Source organism: Peromyscus eremicus, chromosome 4 (assembly GCF_949786415.1).
Source record: "Peromyscus eremicus chromosome 4, PerEre_H2_v1, whole genome shotgun sequence".
In the NCBI taxonomy this organism is placed as follows: Eukaryota; Metazoa; Chordata; class Mammalia; order Rodentia; family Cricetidae; genus Peromyscus; species Peromyscus eremicus.
In genome coordinates this window covers 41062726-41086240 of record NC_081419.1, presented here as the reverse complement: position 1 = coordinate 41086240, position 23515 = coordinate 41062726, and the positions used below count along the sequence as shown (strand labels likewise).

General features: G+C 38.4%; 1 protein-coding gene across 1 annotated transcript in view; it reads left to right on the top strand.

Annotated features, from left to right (window-relative positions):
* Positions 1-23515, top strand: part of Fap (fibroblast activation protein alpha) — a 76168-nt gene that overhangs the window by 30040 nt on the left and 22613 nt on the right. The window contains exons 10-18 of the mRNA XM_059258840.1: positions 840-994; positions 3147-3250; positions 5229-5364; positions 10069-10113; positions 13662-13766; positions 13865-13935; positions 16141-16194; positions 17868-17992; positions 21853-21900. Of these exons, the coding sequence (XP_059114823.1) occupies positions 840-994; positions 3147-3250; positions 5229-5364; positions 10069-10113; positions 13662-13766; positions 13865-13935; positions 16141-16194; positions 17868-17992; positions 21853-21900 (843 nt within the window). The remainder of the gene's footprint in view (positions 1-839; positions 995-3146; positions 3251-5228; positions 5365-10068; positions 10114-13661; positions 13767-13864; positions 13936-16140; positions 16195-17867; positions 17993-21852; positions 21901-23515) is intronic.

Here is a 23515-nt window from a genome sequence, read left to right as displayed (position 1 = left end):
GTTCAGTAAGAATTAGCTGAATGGAATCTTATTATAAAGTACACAAGACATATGCTAAGAAGTATATGGTCCTTAGTTACTGAGTTAATGTGTTATCCCATGTTTGTTTTGCTTAAAGAAGAAATCTCCCTCTCCTCACCCCAAGCTAAATAGCTACACTATTTTGCAAGAAAATGTTCTTAGTTTTTGATGCTGACACCCTCTTGAATTTTATCCTTATTTTAGGACATGCAGTACACAGGAATTAATTGGACTTTAAGAGGTCTCCTAGTCTCTATTCCTCTAATTTCTTTCTTTAAAAAAATGTATGTGTATGTATATTTACACACACACACACACACACACACACACACACACACACACACACAAATTAACCCTGGTTTAAAAAACTCTTCTTAGGAATGAAACTCAACCTCCACTGTCCACTGGCAAAGTGAAATCACAGCCTGCTTTGTCTACTGTAGGTAATGCCTACTTACTAGACTACCTTGTCTACCTAAGTCTGTAGCATAGTAGTCTATTTGGGCTACTTTGGGTTATTTTTTTTTAATTGCCCTAAAGGGAAAATTAATCATTATCGATGTGTTTATTATTTATTTTAAATGTCAAGTTTGTGATTAACAACAATTATTAGCAAGACTAATTGACGTTTAATACAGAATGGAGTTTAAACTGTTCTTCTTAAAATCACAGTATTTTTTTTAACAACCAAAGTAAGGCATATGTTACATCTATATTAAAAACATGATTTAAGTCAAAAAATATTTGTTTAGAAGTATTGACGATGGTTTTAAGAATAACCAATAGTTGTAAATAATATGTTAATACTTATTTTTCAGAGGAAATGTTTGCTGCAAAATATGCTCTTTGGTGGTCTCCAAATGGAAAATTTTTGGCTTATGCAGAATTTAATGATTCGGACATACCCATTATTGCCTACTCCTATTATGGTGATGGACAGTATCCTAGAACAATAAACATTCCATACCCAAAGGTATGCTGGATACTTTTCATTGAGGCCTTCATTCCCTTGATGTCAGAATGAGCAATCATTACCATGAATAGAGGTGGGATCAACACATTTGGAAAGCCTCTTGTCCTTGTCGTTGTAAAGCAAACACTGTACTGTGCTCTATTGTTTATGTGGACATCTGTTGCTTTGGACATCTGGCTATGCTGGAAGAAGTAGTCTTTGCAAAATCTATTGCAGAATCTTTGAAAAAAACATATGGTCTAGATCATGGAGGAAAAACAAGCTTAACTTAGTTTTAATTATATATATATATATTTTTTCTATGTTCCAAATTCAGGATAAAGTTCTGTTTCACAATTCCCTCTTGAATTCTCATGTAAACGCAAACCCAAAAGGGAAATTCAAATGTTAAATTTGATGTCTTGGTCAGGTAGCATCAGGCACATGCTAAGACCATTTGTGGAGAGGTAAGTTTATGAGCCTCCACTTCTTCTGTGAGGCAATTAATGGAAGTAAACATCATGCACACTTTTTATTCAGTTCCAAGACTGGAGGACAAGGACCTGAGTGTCCAGCAGAGTGGCTAAGAGACAGGGAAGAAGCATTGTAACCTACATGAGAGAGGAAAATCAGGGAATGAATTTACCTCTTGTAAAAGAATTGGATATTTTTTGGAATGTGGCTTTTTTATACATAGCTCCTACTGCTTTTACTTGCCAAACCCTAGTCATGAATGACTCCAGTGGGTCCCTATATGTGACAGGATGGATGTGGCATTTGCAAAAGTGGCTTTTGAAACAAGCCAAAGACGCCCCAAAGAGAAAAGTAGAATTATAATGTTTATGTTAAAAGCCATTTAAGAAAAGGGAAGAGATAGAAAATGAGTGTTGAGATAGAAGTCCCCTCAAGGACTGTGTAGACAAAGTAAAAGCTAGAGATGCTTGAAAGTGAAAAGTCTGATACTTAGAATCCAAAATTTAAAAAAAAAACAAAACTGGAATATTCTGGAGAATCAATGTGAGCAAGAAGAGATGAAGACACTCAGAACTGAGGAGTGACAGCCACTTGTCTGGAAGTGTGTACCTAAGTCCTCATGTTTCTTTACAGACTAGGGACACTAAAACCTTTAGTCCTAGATGGAGAGGTTAGAAAATGCCAAAAACTGAAGAAGTCTCAGGAGAGACAAAAGTGATTCTCAACCTGTAGGTCATGACCCATGGGGGCGGGGGCAGGCGTGGCGGGTCAAGGTACCCTTGCACAGGGGTCACCAAAGACCATTGGAAAACATAGATATTTACATTATGATTCCTAACAGTAGCAAAAATACAGTTATGAAGTAGCAATGAAAGTATTTTTATGGTTGACGGCCACCACAACAGAAGGAACTGTATGTATTAAAGAGTCACAGGATGAGGAAGGTTGAGAACCACCACTTTAGATGAAGGGAAACAGCATTGAGTTATGGAAAACTGTGCTCCCAAACTTTGCGGATTCAAATTTTGTTTTAACTGCTAGATTCTATATGAAGCAAAACAACATCAATTTGAAGACACTGTCTGGGCATGAGGCATATAATGTCATGTAAATTTTAGGCACAGAGTAGCACAAAAAGCACAAACCAAGAAAAGGTGTAAAAGCCCATGGACACTATTTGGTAGTGAGATTTCTGCTGTCATTTGGAAAGGAAGTAATGGTAGTGACTTGTGAAGCACCTGGTGGGGGATGAGCAATCTGGTCATTCGATCCGAATTGTTTGGCCAAAGCGGAAAAGGTAAGTTTTATTATTTAGTTTTGCTTCCTATTCTCTTCCAAACAGATCTCCCTACTCTTCAGAGCACGCAGGTATATTGCTTATCATCTTAAAAATAATGACATACAGTTGCCTCGAAAATCAGGACAGAGTACAGTCTGCAGACATGTACTTCATATCTCCAATAACTTCTCCCATAAATCTAGACTCTCATTAAACACATGAAATACATTTGACTCCCATTGGTACAACACTGGTAATTGCCTTGCAAGTAAAATAGAGATGATGTTCCTGGTCTCTATGCCGAAGAGCTTCACTTAGCTTTATTCACTTATTAAAATATGCCTGGAGTCCTAAAGAGTTTTGAAAATATTGGTGGTAAATGAAACTGTATCAGCTTGTAAATTTCCATGTTCTTGGTAGGCTGGAGCTAAGAATCCTGTTGTTCGTGTCTTTATTGTTGACGCTACCTACCCTCACTATGTGGGCCCCATAGAAGTACCAGTTCCAGAAATGATAGCCTCGAGGTCAGTGATCTCAAATTCCTCTCTCACCTTGTTTTGCTTTGTGTTGTTTGTTTGTTGTTTGTTTGTTTATTTGAGACAGGGTTTCTCTGTGTAGCCCTGGCTGCCCTAGAACTCGCTCTGTAGACCAGGCCAAACTCGCAGATCTGCCTGCCTCTGCCTCCTGAGTGCTGGGATTAAAGGTGTGAGCCACTACCTGGCTCTGCCTCTCGTTTTTAACCAAATTCTAACAGGTTGAACTTCCTATATCATTGTTTAGACTTCTTTTCCAGTAAGTTAAAGATACGTGTGCCAGAGCAGAAAATTAACATGCAAGATGCATGCAAATTAAAAGTCATAAATAAGTTTCTTGAACTAGTTTTTAAAATACCCTCTTACTCATTTAAAAGACTCGTTTAAAGATGACCATGGTTATGACTCGAAAGCTTTCTGGGGTTTTTCTTGGAGGTAGTAATATAAAGTTGTGACCAACATGCAGATTGGAAAGTTTATCATGTCTTCAGCATGACTCTGTTAAAGTCTGGTCTACTTCCCTCAAGCCAAGGTTTCTGGATCTATGTGCATCACCGAGTTATGAACCACATAAAGCAACTCTTCTCAAGCATCAGCATTGTCTTACTATTTTTTTGTCTTACAAATAATTGTCTTACTATTATTTACTGGTTTTGATTATCTGGCTGTAGAATTGTATGTGAAGGAACTATTTATTGACAGACAGGAAAATGAAGTATTTGGGTTAGAAAGACTCTTTAGAAGTATAGTGCTCTTGCCAAAGACTGGAATTTACCTCGCAGTATCCCTATCCCTATAGGGCAGCTCCAGGAGGTCTGATGCCCTCTTCTTGCTTCTTCTGGTGCTGGGCTCATGTGCACAAACCTACACCCAGATGTGTAATGTATACACACTTAATGAAAAAGTACATCCTTTCAAAAAAAAGAAAGGGAAGACAGACAGAAAAAGAAACTTCTCTAGCATATCTGATATACATCTGTCTGATTAATCTTGATTATAGCAACCTTCCAGGCCTAAGCCAGTCCTCTGTGTCTTTCTGGTTGAATTGGTAAAATAATAATAATAATAATAATAATAATAATAATAATAATAATAATAATAATATATAAATAGAGGTCTCCAAGAGCCTCATCTGACTTGCACAGAGGGCTTAGGTCTTCTCCAGCTACACCAAGGAGAATCAAACAGAGTCACAGGGTTGTTCACAACAACCTGGTCAATGGAAACTTGAATAGGTGATTCTTTTTATTATTATTATTCTCCTTTAGTGCTAAAAGTAATGGCAGAAACAGAGCAGGAGTCAAGAGACATCTCAAGCACTCTCGACCCGTCTTTACATATTTAAATCAGTACATTATTATTTCAAATTTATACAGAAACAACTACATGGCTAAATAATTTCAGTGAAGTAGGATATTATGAGGTCAAGATGTGAGCCCTGAGTCTCTTCTAGCTCTATGGAAAATTAAACACTCAAGTATGTTATGAACACCATCAAAGCTATTCACATCATCTCATTATTATATTAACCCAAGTTTCAGCACTTGACCATGGTGACAGCTGAAACTTGCCTTCGGCTGTGAACCCACCTGGATACAAAGATAGTCTTTTCACTAGATTTGCTCCTTCTGCACCAACTAAAAACTGAAAAAAAAAATGAGATTATGGGTACATAATAGAAAATTTAACACTTTTATCCCTCTTAGGGAAATATATAGCTTTGCTCTTACATCTTATTTTTTTTTTTTGCCAAAAATGGGGAGAAAACTCAAGTATGAAATAATTTGCTTAGATGAATAAGGTCTTATTTATTTTAGCCAGCAGATCTATTTAAATATTCTTCTCAGAGAAAATTTGTCTTCCTTACTTACTAAATATATATCCTATAATAACAACTGTCTTCTAGAAAATATAAATGAAGTTATTATTTAAATGTGGTAATGGGCTGTCTGTTTCTGTTTGTTGGCAGTGACTATTATTTCAGCTGGCTCACATGGGTGACTGACGAACGAATATGTTTGCAGTGGCTAAAGAGAGTGCAGAATGTCTCGGTCTTGTCTGTGTGTGAATTCAGGGAAGACTGGCATTCATGGGACTGTCCAAAGGTAAGGTGTATTAAAACCACTGGCAACTATTTCTAAAGATGAAAATACAACAGGCGCTTCTTATTTGTAGGTCACATTTTGTATTGTAAAGTAGGATTTGGTGCATTCAATTGCCAAGTGTTATTTAAAACAACACATCCTGTGTTCACAGCAATTCCAGCATTTTGATTATATACAGCCTAGCAGTTGTTTTCTTAGACTGCTTTTACTTTGAATATAGAAAAATACTAAATGAGACAATGTGACATTAGGATGGTGATCTTCCGGTTTGAGATTGTCAGGTTAGCAGTCAATAGAAGCAAAATAAACAAGATAAGACATAGAATGAATGGGTCTATTAGGGAAACAGCTGTTTCACACAAAAATGGAGAAGAAATGAAAATTAGAGTTGTATCTTGTCAAAATTGAAAAATAAATTATAAAAGGGATTCAAATATTACCTATTTTTTAAATCAAAGGTAGGTCCCTGATAATAGGATATGAACTATTACATTATTATGTTGTTGTTTGTTTTTGGTCTTTTGGGGGGGGCACTACCCACCTCCCAAATAAATCACAGGCAGAGGCTTATTCTTAATTATGAGTGCCCAGCCTTAGCTTGGCTTGTTTCTTTGCAGCTTTTCTTAATTTTAACCCATCTGTCTTTTGCCTCTGGGCTTTTACCTTTCTCTACTTTTGTATACCTTTCTTTCTTATTCCTTTGCTGGTTGTGTAGCTGAGTGGCTGGCCCGTTTTGCCCTCCTCCTTCTCTGGCTCCTAGATCTTCCTCTCCTCCCACAGTTCTCCTTCTATATATTCTCCTGCCTGCCAGCCCCGCCTATCCTTTCTCCTGCCTTGCCATTGGCCGTTCAGTTCTTTATTAGACCATCAGGTGTTTTAGACAGGCACGGTAACACAGCTTCACAGAGTTAAACAAATGCAACATAAACAAAAGTAACACACTTTAAAATAATATTCCCCAAAATTATTATGCACATTATGCAGCTGTCCAGTTATCTTTAGAGAGTGCCCCCTACTGTACCAATCTCAAGATGGGGAGCTTGAAAATAAGATACAAATTTACCACTGAGCTTCAATGGCTTTACTGTTCAACTTCAAACATAACTGGCTGAAATTAGTAAGTCAAAAACTACTTCACCAGTCTAAATCATTAAAATACACCTGTTTTAAGTACTCATTTTAGAGACTAAAAAGTTAACTTTTTCTTTAAATAAGAAATATTGATGAGTACATTTTGAGAAATTTGAAGAAATATTTCATCAAACCAAATGTACAACAAACTTATTTTATGAAGTTAAAGTCCAGATCAATCAAAGTAAGTCATTAAATTCCATCTAGAAATTAGAACATTTTAATTTGTAAGGAGAACATTTTATTCTGTTGGGAAATATATCAGGGCTATAGTAGTCAACATTACTTAAGCTAAAAATATTTTTCAGTCATTAACTTGTCAGAAAGAGTCTTGACTAACTAAGAAAATTTGTTAGACACTGAGTTTGTCTCATTTATGTCTTTATAAACAAAGCAAAAAGAAAAGTTTTAAGTCGTATCACTGGCAAAACCTGATCTTAATTAAACTAGTTAATTAGAACACACTGATCTGATTGACTGGCTCTGGTTGGACATATCTTCACCACTCCCTGAATGTAAGCATTATGAGCTGCACTTTAATTTAGCATAGCTTGGCAACTATGAGCACAGACAAACAAAAACAGATTCATTTTTAATCAGAAATTATAGTTTATCAAAATATGACACAATTTTAACCTAAATGGATAGAACATATAAAATGTCCCCACAATGAGGAACAGAGGTTCCTGGAAAATAACCTTTATGGCTAGAGAAGTAATTGCATTTAGAATATCTAACTATGAGTTAGAATTAACTCATAGTTTTCCAACGGTGATGCTAATGAAAAATGTATTTGTGTTTTAAAAACCAGTAATGTTTGAGGATAATCAATCTATGTTTTATTCATGTTGCAAGGCATGAAAGAGGTAAAGGGACTGGTAATAGTTATTTATTATATAACAATATTGGTGAGATTAATTAAGAAATTCACTGTTTGCTGGACAGTGATGGCACACACCTTTAATCCCAACATTAAGCAGAGAAGGGAAGCAGAGACAGGCAGATCTCTGAGTTCAAGGCAGCCTGGTCTACAGAGGGAGTTCCAGGATAATCAGGGCTACACAAGGAAACCCTGTATCAAAAAAGGGAAGTTATAGCTTAATGAACAATTATCTTATATATTACTCTTGTCTCTCTAAAAATGGACTAAAATAATTTTTATCTTCATTACTGAAAATACTCAAAATCTTTTATTTCCCAATTTTGCATTTCTTTTTCTCTGTGAGGCATTAGCAACCACCACAGGAGATAATCCAAACTCCTCTTAAAATTGTTTTTGTCTTCATGCCTTGTTTGAAGACTACATATTCTCAAGGTCTTCTTTTAATTTTGACTGTGTGCGCTTGAATGTGTGAGTGCATGCGTGTGTGTGTGTGTGTGTGTGTGTGTGTGTGTGTGTGTGTGTGTTGGGCGGGTGGGGTGCACACGTGTGTGTTCATACACAAGTGTAGAAGCCCGAGGACAACCTCAGGTGCCATCCTCGGGAATGCTGACCATCTCCTTTGTACAGAATCTCTCATGCCCGTGAATTTGGCATTTAGACTAACTGGGTACGAAAGCAAGCATCCACCAGGCTCCAGGGAACAGTGCCGAGGTTACAGGTGCATGCCAACACACCTCCTAGCATTTTCAAAATGAATTCTGGGGCTGGGACTCAGATCATCATGCTTGCAAGGCAAACACCTTTCCAAAAAGTCATCCTCACAGCCCCTGTTCTTTTCTTGCCTAGATAAATCTCGCTTATCTAGAATTTTGTTTCTTTTTGAAATTCTAATATATGTACAACTCTCCCTTCTCTTTCTTCCCTCCAAACACTTCATATACCCCTCCCCACTTTCCTTCAAACTCATGCCCTCCCTCTTCTTTGTTATTGAATGCACATATGTACATACACATATGTTCCTCAAGAGAACCTGGTCAGCCTGTATAATGTCCCTTGTTTGTGTGTTTTCAAGGCTTTTTGTCATTGGAAAACCGATCAGTGTGCTCTTTCCTTGGGAAGACCACCTTTCCAGCTCCCAGCTTTCCTTAGTTGCCTATAGTGTGTGTGTGTGTGTGTGTGTGTGTGTGTGTGTGTGTGTGTGTGTGTGTGTAGGGGGAAGGCCTCATGGACTTTTCCCCAACTGCTTTGTCATGTCCATTGGTGTCATCCTTGGTGAGCTCAAGTTTGGGTGGTCACGTTGACCTCCTACTTAGAAACCTTATTCTCTAGGTGAGACATTTCCAAGGCAGGCCAACAGCGCTCCTATAGGAGGAAATTCCAGTGCTTAAGGCTTAATACAGTAGGAATTTATGGTTCGTTTATAAAAGCCAATAGCAAGCCCAAGAAAATGAGAGGTGGTGTGGAATGGGTCCTCTGCTCCATAATGTAGTTCAGAACCCCAGCTGATGGCATTTCTGTTATCTTACTGTGTGGTTCTAAGTCATTAACATTCATCTGCAGCAAGGAAAACGAATGGGAGGTGGGTTCTGCATGGGATGTTTTTATGGGACGCGCTACAAGTAGCTTGTTTCCCTTCCTGTTCACATACTGTTTCTAGACCTTATCTCGTGACTACATCCCATTAGAAGGGAAGCTGGGAAATGTGGCTCAGCTACAGAAAAAGTCCTTTGCCAAAGTATGGCTAATTATCTTGCTGGTTCTTTCGTAACTGTCCACTTAACTCCCTCCAGGTGGTCTCTATTCATACCACAGGTTTGCAGAACTATTTGTCCATAACTCTCAAAAATTATTTCTGATGATCTGAACTTTTAATAACTCCTGCACTCTATCCCCACTACTGTACCCTTGATCTGGGTCTTTATCAATATTTCCTAGACATTAGCATTCTAGGTGGCACCTTGGCCTCATCCCACCACACCCGCCAAATCCACATTGTCTCTAGTGTTTACAATTATATTTTCCATATTTGGCAAGTGAAGTCCTTCAAAGAATTTATCCACAGACATTCAACATTCCTGGATGGAATAGAAGTTTCTTTGAGATCTTGCTGATGTCTATGTCTTCCTCTCTTCCAAATTCCCTGTGGCCACTTTCCTGTCCATCCACTGCAGTTACTACAGTATCTATACCTATTAATTCAACTCAGAATGCTTTTTATCTGTCTAGAAAAAGGTACTATTTACCTTTTAAGTTTTCTAAATATTTATTAAAGAAGCGATGCTCCTGCACTTTGCTAAAACCTAAAATTAAGGGTTTAGGTTTCTAGTTACCCCATCAGAGAAGAAAGAATACAACCTCGACTTCATAACAGAATTCCCTTTTCTCTCTTACGCCATGCCCTTGGTTTGGGCTGAGCTTCCACAGAGGTGCAATAATTCTAATACCTGCCGAGTGTCCATAGGTTGAGAAAAAATTCTGAAATTGGGTCCCGCACTAATTTGTCCATAGAGACTGGGCAGTGCTGCTCTGAAATGACTTTAGTAAAGTCTCCTGAACTGGAGGCTGGGCAGTAGGACACGCTGACGAGGTAGCTTAACAGTTCAAAATGTCCAGCTTACACTTTTGAAAACCTGTTCTTTTTATGCTTTAATATGACCTTTTTTTGTTTGTTTGTTTGTTTTGTTTTTTAGACCTGGGAGCATATAGAAGAAAGCAGAACTGGATGGGCTGGTGGAGTATGATTTTTCTATCTTTTCCTTTATTTTTAATGGTACCCAACATATTCACTGAACTGAGTTTTACACAATGTATGCATTCTACCTTGTATGCTATGGTTAGGTATCAAACAGGAAAATGTGTTTTATTATGATTTATGGTTACTTGTGTCTGGACGCTTTTGATGGAGTTATTCAGTGATAGATGAGGCTTGTTTAGTATGAAAAATAATCATGTTTTATGGAAATCAATCATATGTTGTATCCTATATTAATTAAGAGCACAAAACAACATGGAGAATGAATGCTGTGTGGATGCTGCCGCATGTCACAATGACTTCATTCAGCAGGCATTTGCTCTGGGGTGGCTGTTCTGCTGAGATGTAGACATGGTGTTCAAAAAGGGAAACGTGAGAATTAGTTTTAGTCTTTGGAAATTTACTTAATATTGAAACCTCTAAATTTCAGAAGAAGAACTATCAGAAAACTTTGGTAGTGTTAATTTGGGGGATAAGTTCCCATCCTCTGAAGGTACCTGCTTTATTGAATAGCTTTCCTTGACCTGTAGTCAAACTAGTAGCAATGAAATTAAGCTGAGAAAACCGAGGTAAGTGTATGTGATTCATACACTCATTTAGGTTTTTAGGGTGTGTGTGTGTGTGTGTGTGTGTGTGTGTGTGTGTGTGTGTGTGTGTTTAGTACGTGGGATCAACAAGGGCCACATGTTTTAGGCAAGTGCCCTACCATAAGCTACATCTCCAGTCCTTGTTCAATGAATACTTATTGAGTCTTTAGACAAATTACAAAGGCTAGCCGTACTAGTATACAATAAAGTTATTTTTAAAAAGTGGTTTCTTTAGAATTTATCCGGGAGATTTAAATGGCAAAAGTCACAAGAAATTAACTAGAAATATTTTCCTGTAAACATACAAAATAAAAGAACCTAAATTTTAGTTTTCATGTTTAGAATTAAGCTCTGAAATCATAATGCTTAGACAGCAGTTACAGCAAAACCATCAGTAGCTAATTAAGCAATACTCCACACATCTGTGGCCTGATGCTAAAACCTCTTGATGAAAAACAAAACATGACTTTTGTGTTTGGTATCTGAAAGCCTGTACTTCTGACTAATTGTTACCCGGGTTTAAGCATCATCTTTTGCCATTTAGGGAGGATGGCATAATATAGCCCTGTGATAAGTAAACTTACTTTCTAGGGGAGATATTTTAATGGCTTTGCACTTCACACAGAGATAAGCGACTTATCAGAAAATCTAAGCATGGTAAAGAAACCAGAGCAGGGCCTTGTTAAAACTGCGGGCAGCGCAGATGAATGTCTTATCTAGGGTCCAGGTGTGACCTGCAGCACGAAGCACTTAACTCAGAATGCATTATGGCCCTAGCTCTGACAACATGATAGCGGAAATTTTTCACACCCTCTTTACCTCCCCTAAGTTACCTGCTCATCGGAAGCAACTGTCTTCCATGTGTGCAATGAAATGGCAGAGATAACAGGCTTAGCCTAGCACGAAGATCCTTCCTGTTTGCCTGGTCCTAATATCTTAAAACACAACATTCTGCCCTGTTAATTTTTAATTTTTAGTACAAATGAAATTTTAAGCTTTACTCAGAATATAATCGTTTTAAAAGGCCCTTAAGTAGCTCACGAGGTATGTGGGGAATAACTTCCACTAGGTTATATGAAAATGTCCTGTGACTCGGGTTCCATTTTAGTGACTAAGACAAGGTGGAACCACTTGTCTCTCCCACTGCAGAGTATGAAGGAGTCGTTGTAAAGAAGGTCCTTGTAAGTAATTCTGTCATTACGTAGTTGAGGGCAACACTTTCTGAAATGAAAGAACAACTTTGTCAAAGGCCTATAGAAGTGCAATGCATCCACCAAATTGCAAGCTAATTTTCTAGCCCCTAACTTCTTGATTCACTTTAATGTAATTTGTCTCAAGATGCAAAATCCTACAAAGTAGAACTTATGATGAATGATGATTATGAATATATAAGCAGAAAGCAGCCTCACATTATTCAATTTTCCATTCTGTTACAAATTTATTTAAAGACATATCAGACATTTACATAAAGCAAAATTTACTTGAGCAAAGACGTATTCATGGATCAGGCAGCCTCCAGGACATAGAATCCTTTCCTGTGTCTCTCTGTGTTGCCTTGGGTCCTCTCTCTCTCTCTTATTAAGACTGTGGTCCTTGGGTCTAAGGCTAACACTAATTTGGTAGGACCACATCTTCTATTTTTATCATAATTACATCTGTAAAGCTTCCATCCCAGTGGAAATGAATTTGGAGAAACATTATTTACCCAGGAAATATATGAGAGATATGTTGCATTTTAATGGCACATGGTTACAATATAAGAGAAATAATTTTATCAAAAAATATACAGCATCAGATGTCATCCAAATGTGATCATTAAATAAATCCTTGGTGACTCTTCCGACAATCCCTTCGCTCAAAATTTGATCTCAGAAAAGATATAAAAAGGAACAAATGTCTGTAGCTAGAAGATACTGGTGTATGCTTTGGTGTTTATTGTTTTCCTGGGGTGTAAAGTAGCTGAACACCTTTGCCTACTGTTCCATGATCTTACACCAAGACCAGGTTTTAAGGCATTTTTGCATGATATGGACGAGCTCTGCTCTCATGAGATTTTTTTTTTCCCAGAAAGGTGTGATCATTTCACCAGAAGACAACCTGTAAAAATAGCCATAAATGCAGGGCACATAAAAGTTTTACAATGGTAGACACATGACACGATTGATAGAGCAAATCAAAATTTTACCATGGGAGGCGCACGACACTGCTGATGGACATTTGGTATGAGACATTTGCAGAATTTCAGTTGTCTGTACTTCTTAGGATACTGAGTTGCCATTAGTTCTGTCCCAAGACACTTGAGTGTTTGCTAGTTCCAATGCAATTAGGTGGCTCCCAGCAGGGTATGCTGAATTCCTTAGACTCAGATGAGAAGGCCATTCTGCCTTCTGAGCTGGTAGCTAAGGTCACCCTACCCACTAACCATGCTTCATGGCTTCTCCCAAGTGTGCTAGGCCTGCCGGACTACTAAAATCTGCGGCTGCTACACCACAATATCAGAATCTTTCAAATGTCATTAAATTATTGACATTAGGAGCTTAGCATTAGATAAATCAAAAATTAAAAGTACTGTAAGCTTTAGTGAGAATCATACTTTGATCAAACACCCCATTTTAAAGTCTGGTTTGATTAAGTATCAACACTTGTTTGATACTCATTTAACTCAATTCCAAACCACATCATCATAAAACAGGAATTTGTTAAATTAGACGTTGTAAACCTGGGGGTTTGGGTGGGGGTGCAGTGGTAAATAAGCATTACTTGGCACATGCAAGTGCCTATTAGAATCACTGGAAAACCTATCATCTAAAAACCTGGAATTTCAAACATGAGTGACAGGTGACAGGAGAGGCCAGGCATTAAGATCCTTAGCCATATATGGCTTAAAAAAATATCTGTGGCTTTAGTTTGTCCTTTGAATATAACCTCTGTTCATTTCTTTCAGTTATTTGTCTCAACACCAGCTTTTAGCCATGATGCCATTTCATACTACAAAATATTTAGCGACAAGGATGGTTACAAACATATTCACTATATCAAAGACACTGTGGTATGTTCCTTCCAAGATTTATCTCCTCAAAGATCATTCATTTGAGGTTGCTCAAGTAACGCTCAGCTTCACACAACATAATGTTTGTCTTTTTATAGGAAAATGCTATTCAAATTACAAGTGGCAAGTGGGAGGCCATATATATATTCAGAGTGACACAGGATTCACTGTAAGTATTTCATGCAGGCATGATGCACCATTCAAGTTTTAATTGGCACCAAACAATGGATGTACAAAAGATAGACTGTACTGTCTACTCAGCTAACTGAAGGAGCGTTCTTTAGCTTCTGGTTATATTCCAACAGCTAGGATTTCATTAAGAGTGCACATTCTTTAATAACTAGTCAGCAAGATTTCCTTTTGGAAAGAATTTTATTAGGTACTTTTATGAAAAGTATAAAAGTTCTCAGATAACAATTGATTCTGAAGGTTAATTGTATTCTCCAACACTTAAAGCAATGAACAAGTTTCAAAACCCTGCAGGAAGTGGCCCATAGATATGGAGACCCTTTTGTAGTCATTCGGAGTTATCTGGATTTCATGAAGGATTACTGCCTGCCAGATACTGTGAGGTGAGAATGATTGTTCTGAGTTTGTAGATGAGAAAACAGATACTCAGAGCATGTAGTTGACCTGGCTAAAGGCCATTTAATTAGTGGGAGGTGAACCTTCAGAACTAAAACTTATGAATCCAAGACTGTTGCTATTAACTTCAGTAGGGAATTCTTTAAGTTCTTTCCTTTCTGTTCATTCTACACACTGTCTCATAAAGCTATCTTGGAATAGTCAATCGTGATGCATTTACTAATCAGAAGACCCTGCTTTGTCAATTCTTATGCTGTGTAGATTAGGGCTAGTCCCTTAGTTCTCATAATCTGACTGCCATTAAATGGAATTTGGGGAGCAAAGGAAGAGAATCATTAGTCTATCCTTACCATATAGAAATTATCAGGAACCTATTGACATTCTATGAAATTGTTTGAATAGGAGCCAAAGGAGTTTGCTCCTTATACAGAACAGCCATGAAAGTGACTTAAAGTCAGAAAAGTAATGAGATAAAAATGAATGGGAGATGGATTTCAGGCATGATAGGTTTGGGAAATGGAAAAAAAACTGAAGGCTTGAAGATCCTACTATGGCTATAATGATGGTCAGGGGTGACTGAGGCTTAAGCTGGTATGATGAAAATGGGCTAGAAAGACAAAGCTACGCCTCCTTTCTTGTGTGTCCTCAGCATGAGGCCTGACCCAGTCAGGGTTCAGTTCATACTTCTTAAGTGAATCAAAGGAAAGGGTAGATTTTTAGGAAAGATGGGGTGGAATAATTATTATTGTCTATGAGGGAGAGGAGAGAGGCAAGTGGGAAAGTGGGCGGGGCTGCTGTGACAGAGGTGAAGGCAATACTGGAAACTTTGACAGCCTGGGAAAGCTGTGAGGGGCCTTTGAGAGAGGGGAGTGAGCAGTTAATTCACACACTGAAAGGGTGTGGGAAAGGCAGGTGAAAGTGATGACTGGACTCCTGTGACATTAGTACAGACATAAATAAACCAGACGTACGCAGGTTTTGAATATGAATGTCATATGGGAAGTGCATTGAGTTCTGTTGTTTCTTTCTTCTTTAAGGAACTTTTTTTTTATATATGACATTGAGGATGCCTGAACGGCTAAGCCCTCCTGAGAATTAAAACAAACCTTGTTTATTCTAAACTTTTCACACTCTATTATGCTCTTCTTGAGGGTAAAAATAAAGAAAGGCAGCTACCTTGAGCTATTCCAATAAATTCACCGAGGAATGGAAATCATGTCACCAAACTGGATTTTCCACTTCATAGCTACATTAAGACAGAATGGAGCCTGCACCTGGGTAGTTAGGTAGCAAGTATTTCCCCCTGTGGCCTCTTCTGCAGCTTAGTGGATTAACATGGCCTATGGTATGTTCATATCATCCATTACAGACGAGTTTCCTGGCATGCCAAATTTATCTACTATTGGGAGTGTAGAATACATTCAAAATGTGTTCTCAGTCATAGACAAAATAAATAACAGTTCTGAGAAACCAGTAAACACTCATAATGGAACAGGAATAGTATAATATTAGTTTAAGTAGGTCATTTTTTTCATACACTTAATGAATCAGAATAAGATATTTTGATCATAAAAAGAGTACTCAGCTCAGTTTTACCTGTCTCTGATGATCTGTAAGTTACAGTAAGTGCCCAAAATTCAATTATGCATAGCAGTGACTCCTATACGTAAATATTAATTAATAGTTTCATTAAATGAATGGGATTTTTGCCAAAGTTACTTACTAACATTAGTGACAATACTTTTGTCACTTAATAATCAATATTTAATATTTCCTAAATCCATTTCAGGTTTTATTCTAGCAATGAATTTGAAGGTTACCCTGGAAGAAGAAACATCTACAGGTATTTAAGCCAATTCAAAATAATATTGATAGCTAGATACAAAGATGTATAGATATGTGAGTCAAATTGAATCATAATCCTAGGTAGATATTGAATGCTTTTGAAGTGTGAAATGTAATAAAATCTACTTGTAAGTTAGGGTAAATAATTCAGAAAACAACATACATGATGTCAATATGAAAGTCCTATGCTCCCAAAATATGAGCCAACTTAAAATGTTTTCTTTTGAAAAGAACAATATCGGAAATTCTAACGATGATATAAATACTAAATATTTTTGCATAGTAGTAGATACTTCAAAACCTTGGAGTTAATCCAGCACACTTACTCTTAATGCACATTTATTGGGCGATGGCTATGTGTCACACCATTTTTACTCTTGTAGTGTAATCTTCATTCTGGCTCCTTTTGTTATAGCCAGCTCATCCTTATATTAGTTATTAAAGTTCAATCCAATTGTCCTGTTGATGGTTGGAATAGTAACCAAAAGACTCCTTTCTATATATAAATATATATATATTTTTTTCTATATTTAAATATATATATTTTTTTCTATATATAAAAATAGAAACAGTGGTTAACATTGCTAGTGCACCTGTAATTGTATTTAATTTTGATAACTTTATGAAGTAGTTAATATTGTTGGAGTTGAGATTTGAACATGGGTATGCTGTCCTCTAAACCCTTACTGTTAACTCCCTTCCTTTCATTTCCAAGATCGCACAAAAATTCAAGCATGGAATCTGTAAGAGGTAAAACAAACAAACAAACAAAAACAAAACCCTCTTATTCATAGTCCTCTGATCACGCCTAGATACATACTCACTTTTCAGTTAGGAATCCTCCTTCTCTGGAAACAGCTATGTCTCTAGAACCCCACTGCCATGCTCAAGGCCATCCCAGAGAGAAGGAAGAGAAAGACTTGGGAGGTGGGAAAGCTTACCCTGGCAGCCAGAACGGGCTCTGACACAGCCTGAACCTTGGCATAACACCATCAGAAAGGGATTCTGCTGAAGAGTTTAACGAGAGGTCCAGAAGTCTATTATTTATTGAAAGTCATCACTCCGTTCCTGAACCACAGTGTGGAGGCACGGAGGAAGGAAAGGTGCACCTTGGCCTGTGTGGGATGGAGGAGGCAGCATCCTCAGATGGAGCTCCCAAAAGCCCACATGTCCTGTTGAAAGGATGAAAGGTGCAGGAGGCAAATAAGATGTGGCTTCTTATTTCCAGTTTGTTCATTACTAAAGTCCTCTTCCAGATATAGAAAAGAATAGAGACACTTCCTTGGAAATGTTATCAGGTTTCTTTGTATGTTTTGATGTGAAGTAGAAGTGAGGAGGTGGGGCGGGGGAACCTCCAACTACTTCCTAAGTAATTAATGGCTATGAAAAATGACTAGCTCACTCCCATTGCAAGTGTTCTATAGCTCTCCCGTTTTGGGAAAACCACAGAGGGCTTCTCCCTCAAAGCTTGTGCCTCTTCAGGCAAAAATGGATCAAAAATCAAGCTACATCAAAACACTGTGATTCCCCTCTACTTTAAATGATATTGGCAACAGAAAAATAGAGTGGGTTTGATGTCAATATGTAAATTAGTCACTTTACATGGAGTAGTACATTTTGATAAATACAATCTCAAAATTTCAGCTTAGCTTTATTTTCATTTCCCTCTAGAATTAGCATTGGAAACTCTCCTCCGAGCAAGAAGTGTGTTACTTGCCATCTAAGGAAAGAAAGGTGCCAATATTACACAGCAAGTTTCAGCTACGACGCCAAGTACTATGCACTCATTTGCTATGGTAGGTGACGGACCTAACACAAGCATCGCCATCCCCCTCACCATTGTCCTCATTCTTGTCGCTCCATCTGATTACCTCGAGGCTTTTCACTTTTTGAGAACCTGCTATATATAAGGATCTTATCAAATGCCTAAGGCTTGGGGAATGAACAGCCTAGGAAGGTATGATTCTCACTTGTGTGTGTTGGAAGAAACTGAGTAACCAGCTAAGGTGTGTACCACTGTTGGGCCATAGTCAGGACTGAAGCAAGAGTTGGCTGCCTCTAATCTTCTCGCTTTTAGCCGCCATGTTTCACATCACTATGGCATTGCGTGCAGACACCATCTACCAGATAGACACAGAAGGAGAAATGTCAAAACAGAAGTGTTTTTTTTTTTTTTTTTTCTGATAACGTCGTGCTTTGGCCTCATTTGTGGGAAAAGTATCAAAGCACAAAGGCCCAAAATCCTGAGGTCTGTGCAATGAAGACAAACTAGCCTTCCAATTCTAGTATCAAATGAAAGACAGAAAATAAATCTTTGTCATTCAATCCTTCCTCTTAAAAACTGGAAGATATTTTGAGTAATCCATTCAAATATTATTAACAAATGAACCATTGTAGCACAGTACAGAAAGCATTTCCTGGTTGTTTAGACCATGGTTACATTCTACAAATAATTTGCTGTCTAGATAAGTTGATTTCATTCACATGTTATCTTGAATAAACAATAAGAAATATAGGCTAAGACAACATTACAAACCAATGGAAATGGTGACTACTGGGGCTTTAGTAGAGTCTCTAATTCTATAACTGCTGCACTGTCACCCTAGCTAACCTGAGTTTCAGGGAGTGGGTAGCACACTTAGCAGGAAATTTAACAAAGTGCACGCCATCCTCCTGTTCCTGATATCAATTACTCCTGTGCAGATAGGCGACTTAGAGAACAATGGAACCTTTCATCAACTGAGATCTCTACTCAGCTGCAGAGGCCTCCTGTGGGTTTTCTGTAAAATGAACAAGAATTAAGACCCTCGGGATATGCTATTTCCCTTAATCCAACAACCTGGCTCTAGAACCCGAGCCAGGGCTCATTTGACTATGTAGACACAAATAACCATTTTAACCCGAATGCTCCCTTCAAGATGTCACAAGATGTCAGTTTGAAATAACACTTCCATAAAATGTTTGGTCAGTGGCATCTTTGAAATGTCAAGAGATTGTTGTTCATGGCCATATGTGCTGATTGTGATTATGGCATTTAAAGGTAAACATTAAATGTCCCTCTCAAGTTATATGCAACATTTTCCAACCCAAACTCTATATTTATGTAACATGTATCAAAAGCTTACATGTCAGGCACACAGCATCCTTGAACTAAGGATACTGGAGCATCTGTTTATCTCTCTCTCCTGGAAGGCTGGGTGGGGCTGATCTCTTTAGTCTTTCTATTCATAACTGTAAGAGAGGAGTGTCTGATACATTACACATAGGCATCGTGGAGCATCAAAAGAATGACTGTCTTTTGCAAACTCTACCAAGATAGCTGCTTCTTGCTGTTCCATTTGCTGATAAAGACAGCACTGTCACATTAACATATATGCATTTATACCGGTATGCACTCTGTATTTGAATAACGCAATACAGCTCTCCAGAAAAGCATGCTAACACGTTTTCTATCGCTTCTCTCTAGTATCTACTTGAACCTAAATGTTCACTGAAGTATAGATAAGGAACCAAAGACTAAGCCCTCATCAAAAGTTGGTGGCAGAGTCCTTTCTAGAACTTGAATTGCCTGACTTTTCCACCACTCACTCTTCCTCGGCAGTATGGTAATTTCCCATTTAGCAAAAAATATACTGTGTGGGAAGCATCACATCGTCTGGTGTTTTTGAAGCTCCAGTAAAATGAGTCACTGCACCATCATAGGAAAAACCTTGAAATCTTTCTCTTTAGGGCTAAGAGTAACGCCTCATTATGTAACTTTCAAACTCTCCAAAGGACCGTTGAGCCCTGGAAGGCAGGATTAATGCAGGTAAAAATCATGTCATGTCGGTAATGTGGCACAAAAACAGTACAGATAGGAATTTTAGGCATTGATGCCATGTCTCTAGGGCCATGTCCTCATCCTGCTGGGTCATGGGCAGCCTGTCATTGGTTTGTCTCTTAGTTTAAGATAAAAAGAAATGCAGGTTTTCACTGCTAGAAACATATGCCCGTGAAAATTCCATATGATGGATGCTAATACATTAAAGCCTAGAGATTTAAGCTGCCTTGTCTCCCTAGATTCTGGCCCCAAATGTAATATGCATGTGTGTCCCTTTTGAGAACTTTGAAGAAACACTGAGTCTCAGGAAAAGCTTTTCAGTTCCATTCTCCAACACTCTCAACTGTCACAGAAGGACTGCTGCTTTTGTAGAAAGCCAAATAAAAATCTCTTTCTTCTAGTCTCAAGTTCTGTTAGGAAGTAAGGCAGGGAATCAAAATATTAGCTTCATTATTTATAAAAACTAGTAAGAAAATGTGGCGAAAGTAACCTGTGTGCCTTCCAACACTGTACCCCACAATTACAGTTGTACAAACACGGGTAATGTTGTAGAGTTCCAGGATTCGCCCATGACGCTTGGCACCGAAAACTCTAAGGAACAAATCAGAAGCATGTTTTCCACAGGGAGAAGGCTGCCAGGAGCAAGCCAGAAGGCCCCATTCATAAGCAGGTCTCCTAAGAACTCAGAGAAGTCCCTCTTCCACTTGATTTGAGGCCAAGGACACGACTCTAATGGGGCTCCCTTAATTAAGGTAGAAGGAAGTATCAGGAATGACAAGAGCATCTACCCCAACCACCACCTGTGTTACTTTTTAACCCATTGAGTCCCTCATTAAATGCACTCTTTAAAAGTCTACTCTGGGCATTATTTTATTCTATACTTCAGATGAGTGCTAGTTTACTTATTTATTTATTTATGTGGACCTTGTTAGAATGGCCAGTTTCTACATAGAGAAGCTAAATTTTGCAGTACATGGTAGACAATGATGTGCTGGACAGAGCCTCCATCTTAAGAATGGATTTATCAGTCACTACTAACGATGCTGGTACCTGACAGTTTTCATCCCCAGTCCCTAAGTCTGGAGATTGATCCAGCTGCGGCCATATCCAATGACTGCACTCTGTGCTAGGGGATAAAGACCTGTCATGTTGCCCCATTGAGACAGTTCTGCACATTCCATAGCTTGCTGGAGGCTTGGCTTGGGTCTCTGTGACAGACGTTGAAGCCCACCCTCCCTCATGACCCCATCCTTCTTTAACACCTCAAGGAAAATCTCAATACCACCCTTCCTCCTACCATAAATTATTAGCCCCCAAAACATGACCTAAAACAGCATATTGGAAAAGGAAAGATATTCTATAAAAGATTATTTCTGCATGTAATAACCACAAGGATAAAACATGTTAGCTTTTGCCCACCAAAACAAACTGAACGTTCAACAAATGAGATACAGTCTAGGTACTGATGAGGGTTACTTGATAATACACAACTAAAACCTGTCTGATGCAGTGTGGCAGCTTCCCAGATGGCCATTCACAGCTCCTAAGGTCTCTCTGTGAAATTAATTAGGTTTGAACTCTCCAGGCTCACTCCTGGAAAAAGCTACAGCACAGGTAAGCCTTTTCTCACATCTGTTCTTTGGGCTTTGATCTGATGTACGTGGTTTAAATGTAACTTAAAATGTTTGCTTCTCCATGGTGAAAAAAAAAAGTCACTGAAGAGTTAAAAGCTGTACTTGTGCTTGACACTAGTCATAAATACTACAAGCAATCCTGGCTGAAAGTGAAGTGTTATTTTTAACAGTAGTCACATTTTTGTTTCCATCCTGCACACAGGCCCTGGTCTCCCCATTTCCACCCTCCACGACGGCCGGACAGACCAAGGTACTCTCTTGCTTCTATCCTGAGCTGTCTGTCATGAGCCATTACAGAGGACAGGATAGTTGGCCCACCTTGACAGGAGGAAATGTAATGCCACGTTACCATCATAAAGCTTATTATTCCACAGATTCAGATATTGCTTGGATTAAACCCGACCACATGAAGCTTGGTACTTATTGGCAGTGGGAATGTGACATGATAGAAATCGTACCATAGAGATCAATTCTCTCTTCTCCCCTGGCCTTCTAAAACCACAGAAGATAAGAATCAGAAAGAATATTTACACATTTTCTCTCTCCACAAAAAACAAAGAAGAATTCCTGTTTTTCAAGAAAGATTTTCTCCTCTTCCTCCTCCTCTTCCTCCTCCTCCTCCTCCTCCTCCTCCTTCTCCTCCTCCTCGTCCTCCTCCTCCTCCTATCATCTCATACTGGCAAAAAAAAAAAAAAAATCCTAGACATTACTTCTCTGATCGGGTTCAGAGCAGAGGGTGATTATCATGCCAACACTTTCGCTTGTTTTGCTTTGTGTTAACGGCTCTATCACATTGTTGCCATGTGTGAACACCCTGGAATTTGGGGATACTTTCCATTTTCAACTGCTGTCATCAGAGTTCTCCTCTACCTGGAATTTGTGATAGTAGTTAAAGCAGTTCACAGTTCAAAGATGGCCCTTTCTTTGCTCTCAGTAGGCTTTTCCAAGTATAAAATTGCCGGGTATTCTTCCTGATGGCTCTCCGTTATCCTCTGATTGGCCATTAAACACCGAAAGATTGGAGTTGCTGGAGAGTAGGGATGATGTGGGACAAGCAGATGCTTCTTCCCTCGGCACTCAGGCCTGCAGCTCTCCCTGGGCAGCCTTGCTGACAAGTCAGGACACTACTTGGGGAATTGTTTTGTGTCAGTTTAATGGCTCAAGAACAGGCGACAATGAAGTCATGAGGAAAAGCCTAGGGATTATGAAGGACAGTGGGTTTAGTTTCTTTTTGAAGTTATTTTAACCTTGTATATAATAATGAAATGATTTGATGAACAACAGTTTAAATTTGTTAATTAGGCATATTCAACATTCAGGGAGCAACATTTTAAAGCAATACTACTTTCAAGTCCTGAAGTTTTTGTTTTAATGGAAATCTCCATAGATATTTAAAGTTCATTTTATCATCACTCTAAAATATAGCTCCACTTCCTTTGCTCCATAAAATGAATTTCTATATTCTAGCATTTTTTCTTGATGTTCTTGTTATATTCCAGGCAGATACTAATCTTTTTAATGCTTTTGAAGTTTTATTACACCACTCTCCGTATACATCATATATATTTTTATATTTTCTAATTCAAGAAAACACTCAAATTCTTTTGGAGAACAGACCCACCAGCTTGTCTAATGAGAAGAGCATTCTCTTGCCCTGTATTGCTTATTGTTCTCATTGTTCCAACCGAATCCCTCCAAGAAGCAGCTTGAGGGATATAGTCTGCTGTGGCAAGAAAGCATGGCGGCAGGAGCCTGGGGCAGCTGGTCAGTCACGTCACACCTGCAGTCAGGGAGCAGAGAAAGGACAAGAATGGGGAAGAGCTAGACCAGGCTCCCAGTGACTCACTTCTTCAACAATGCTTCCA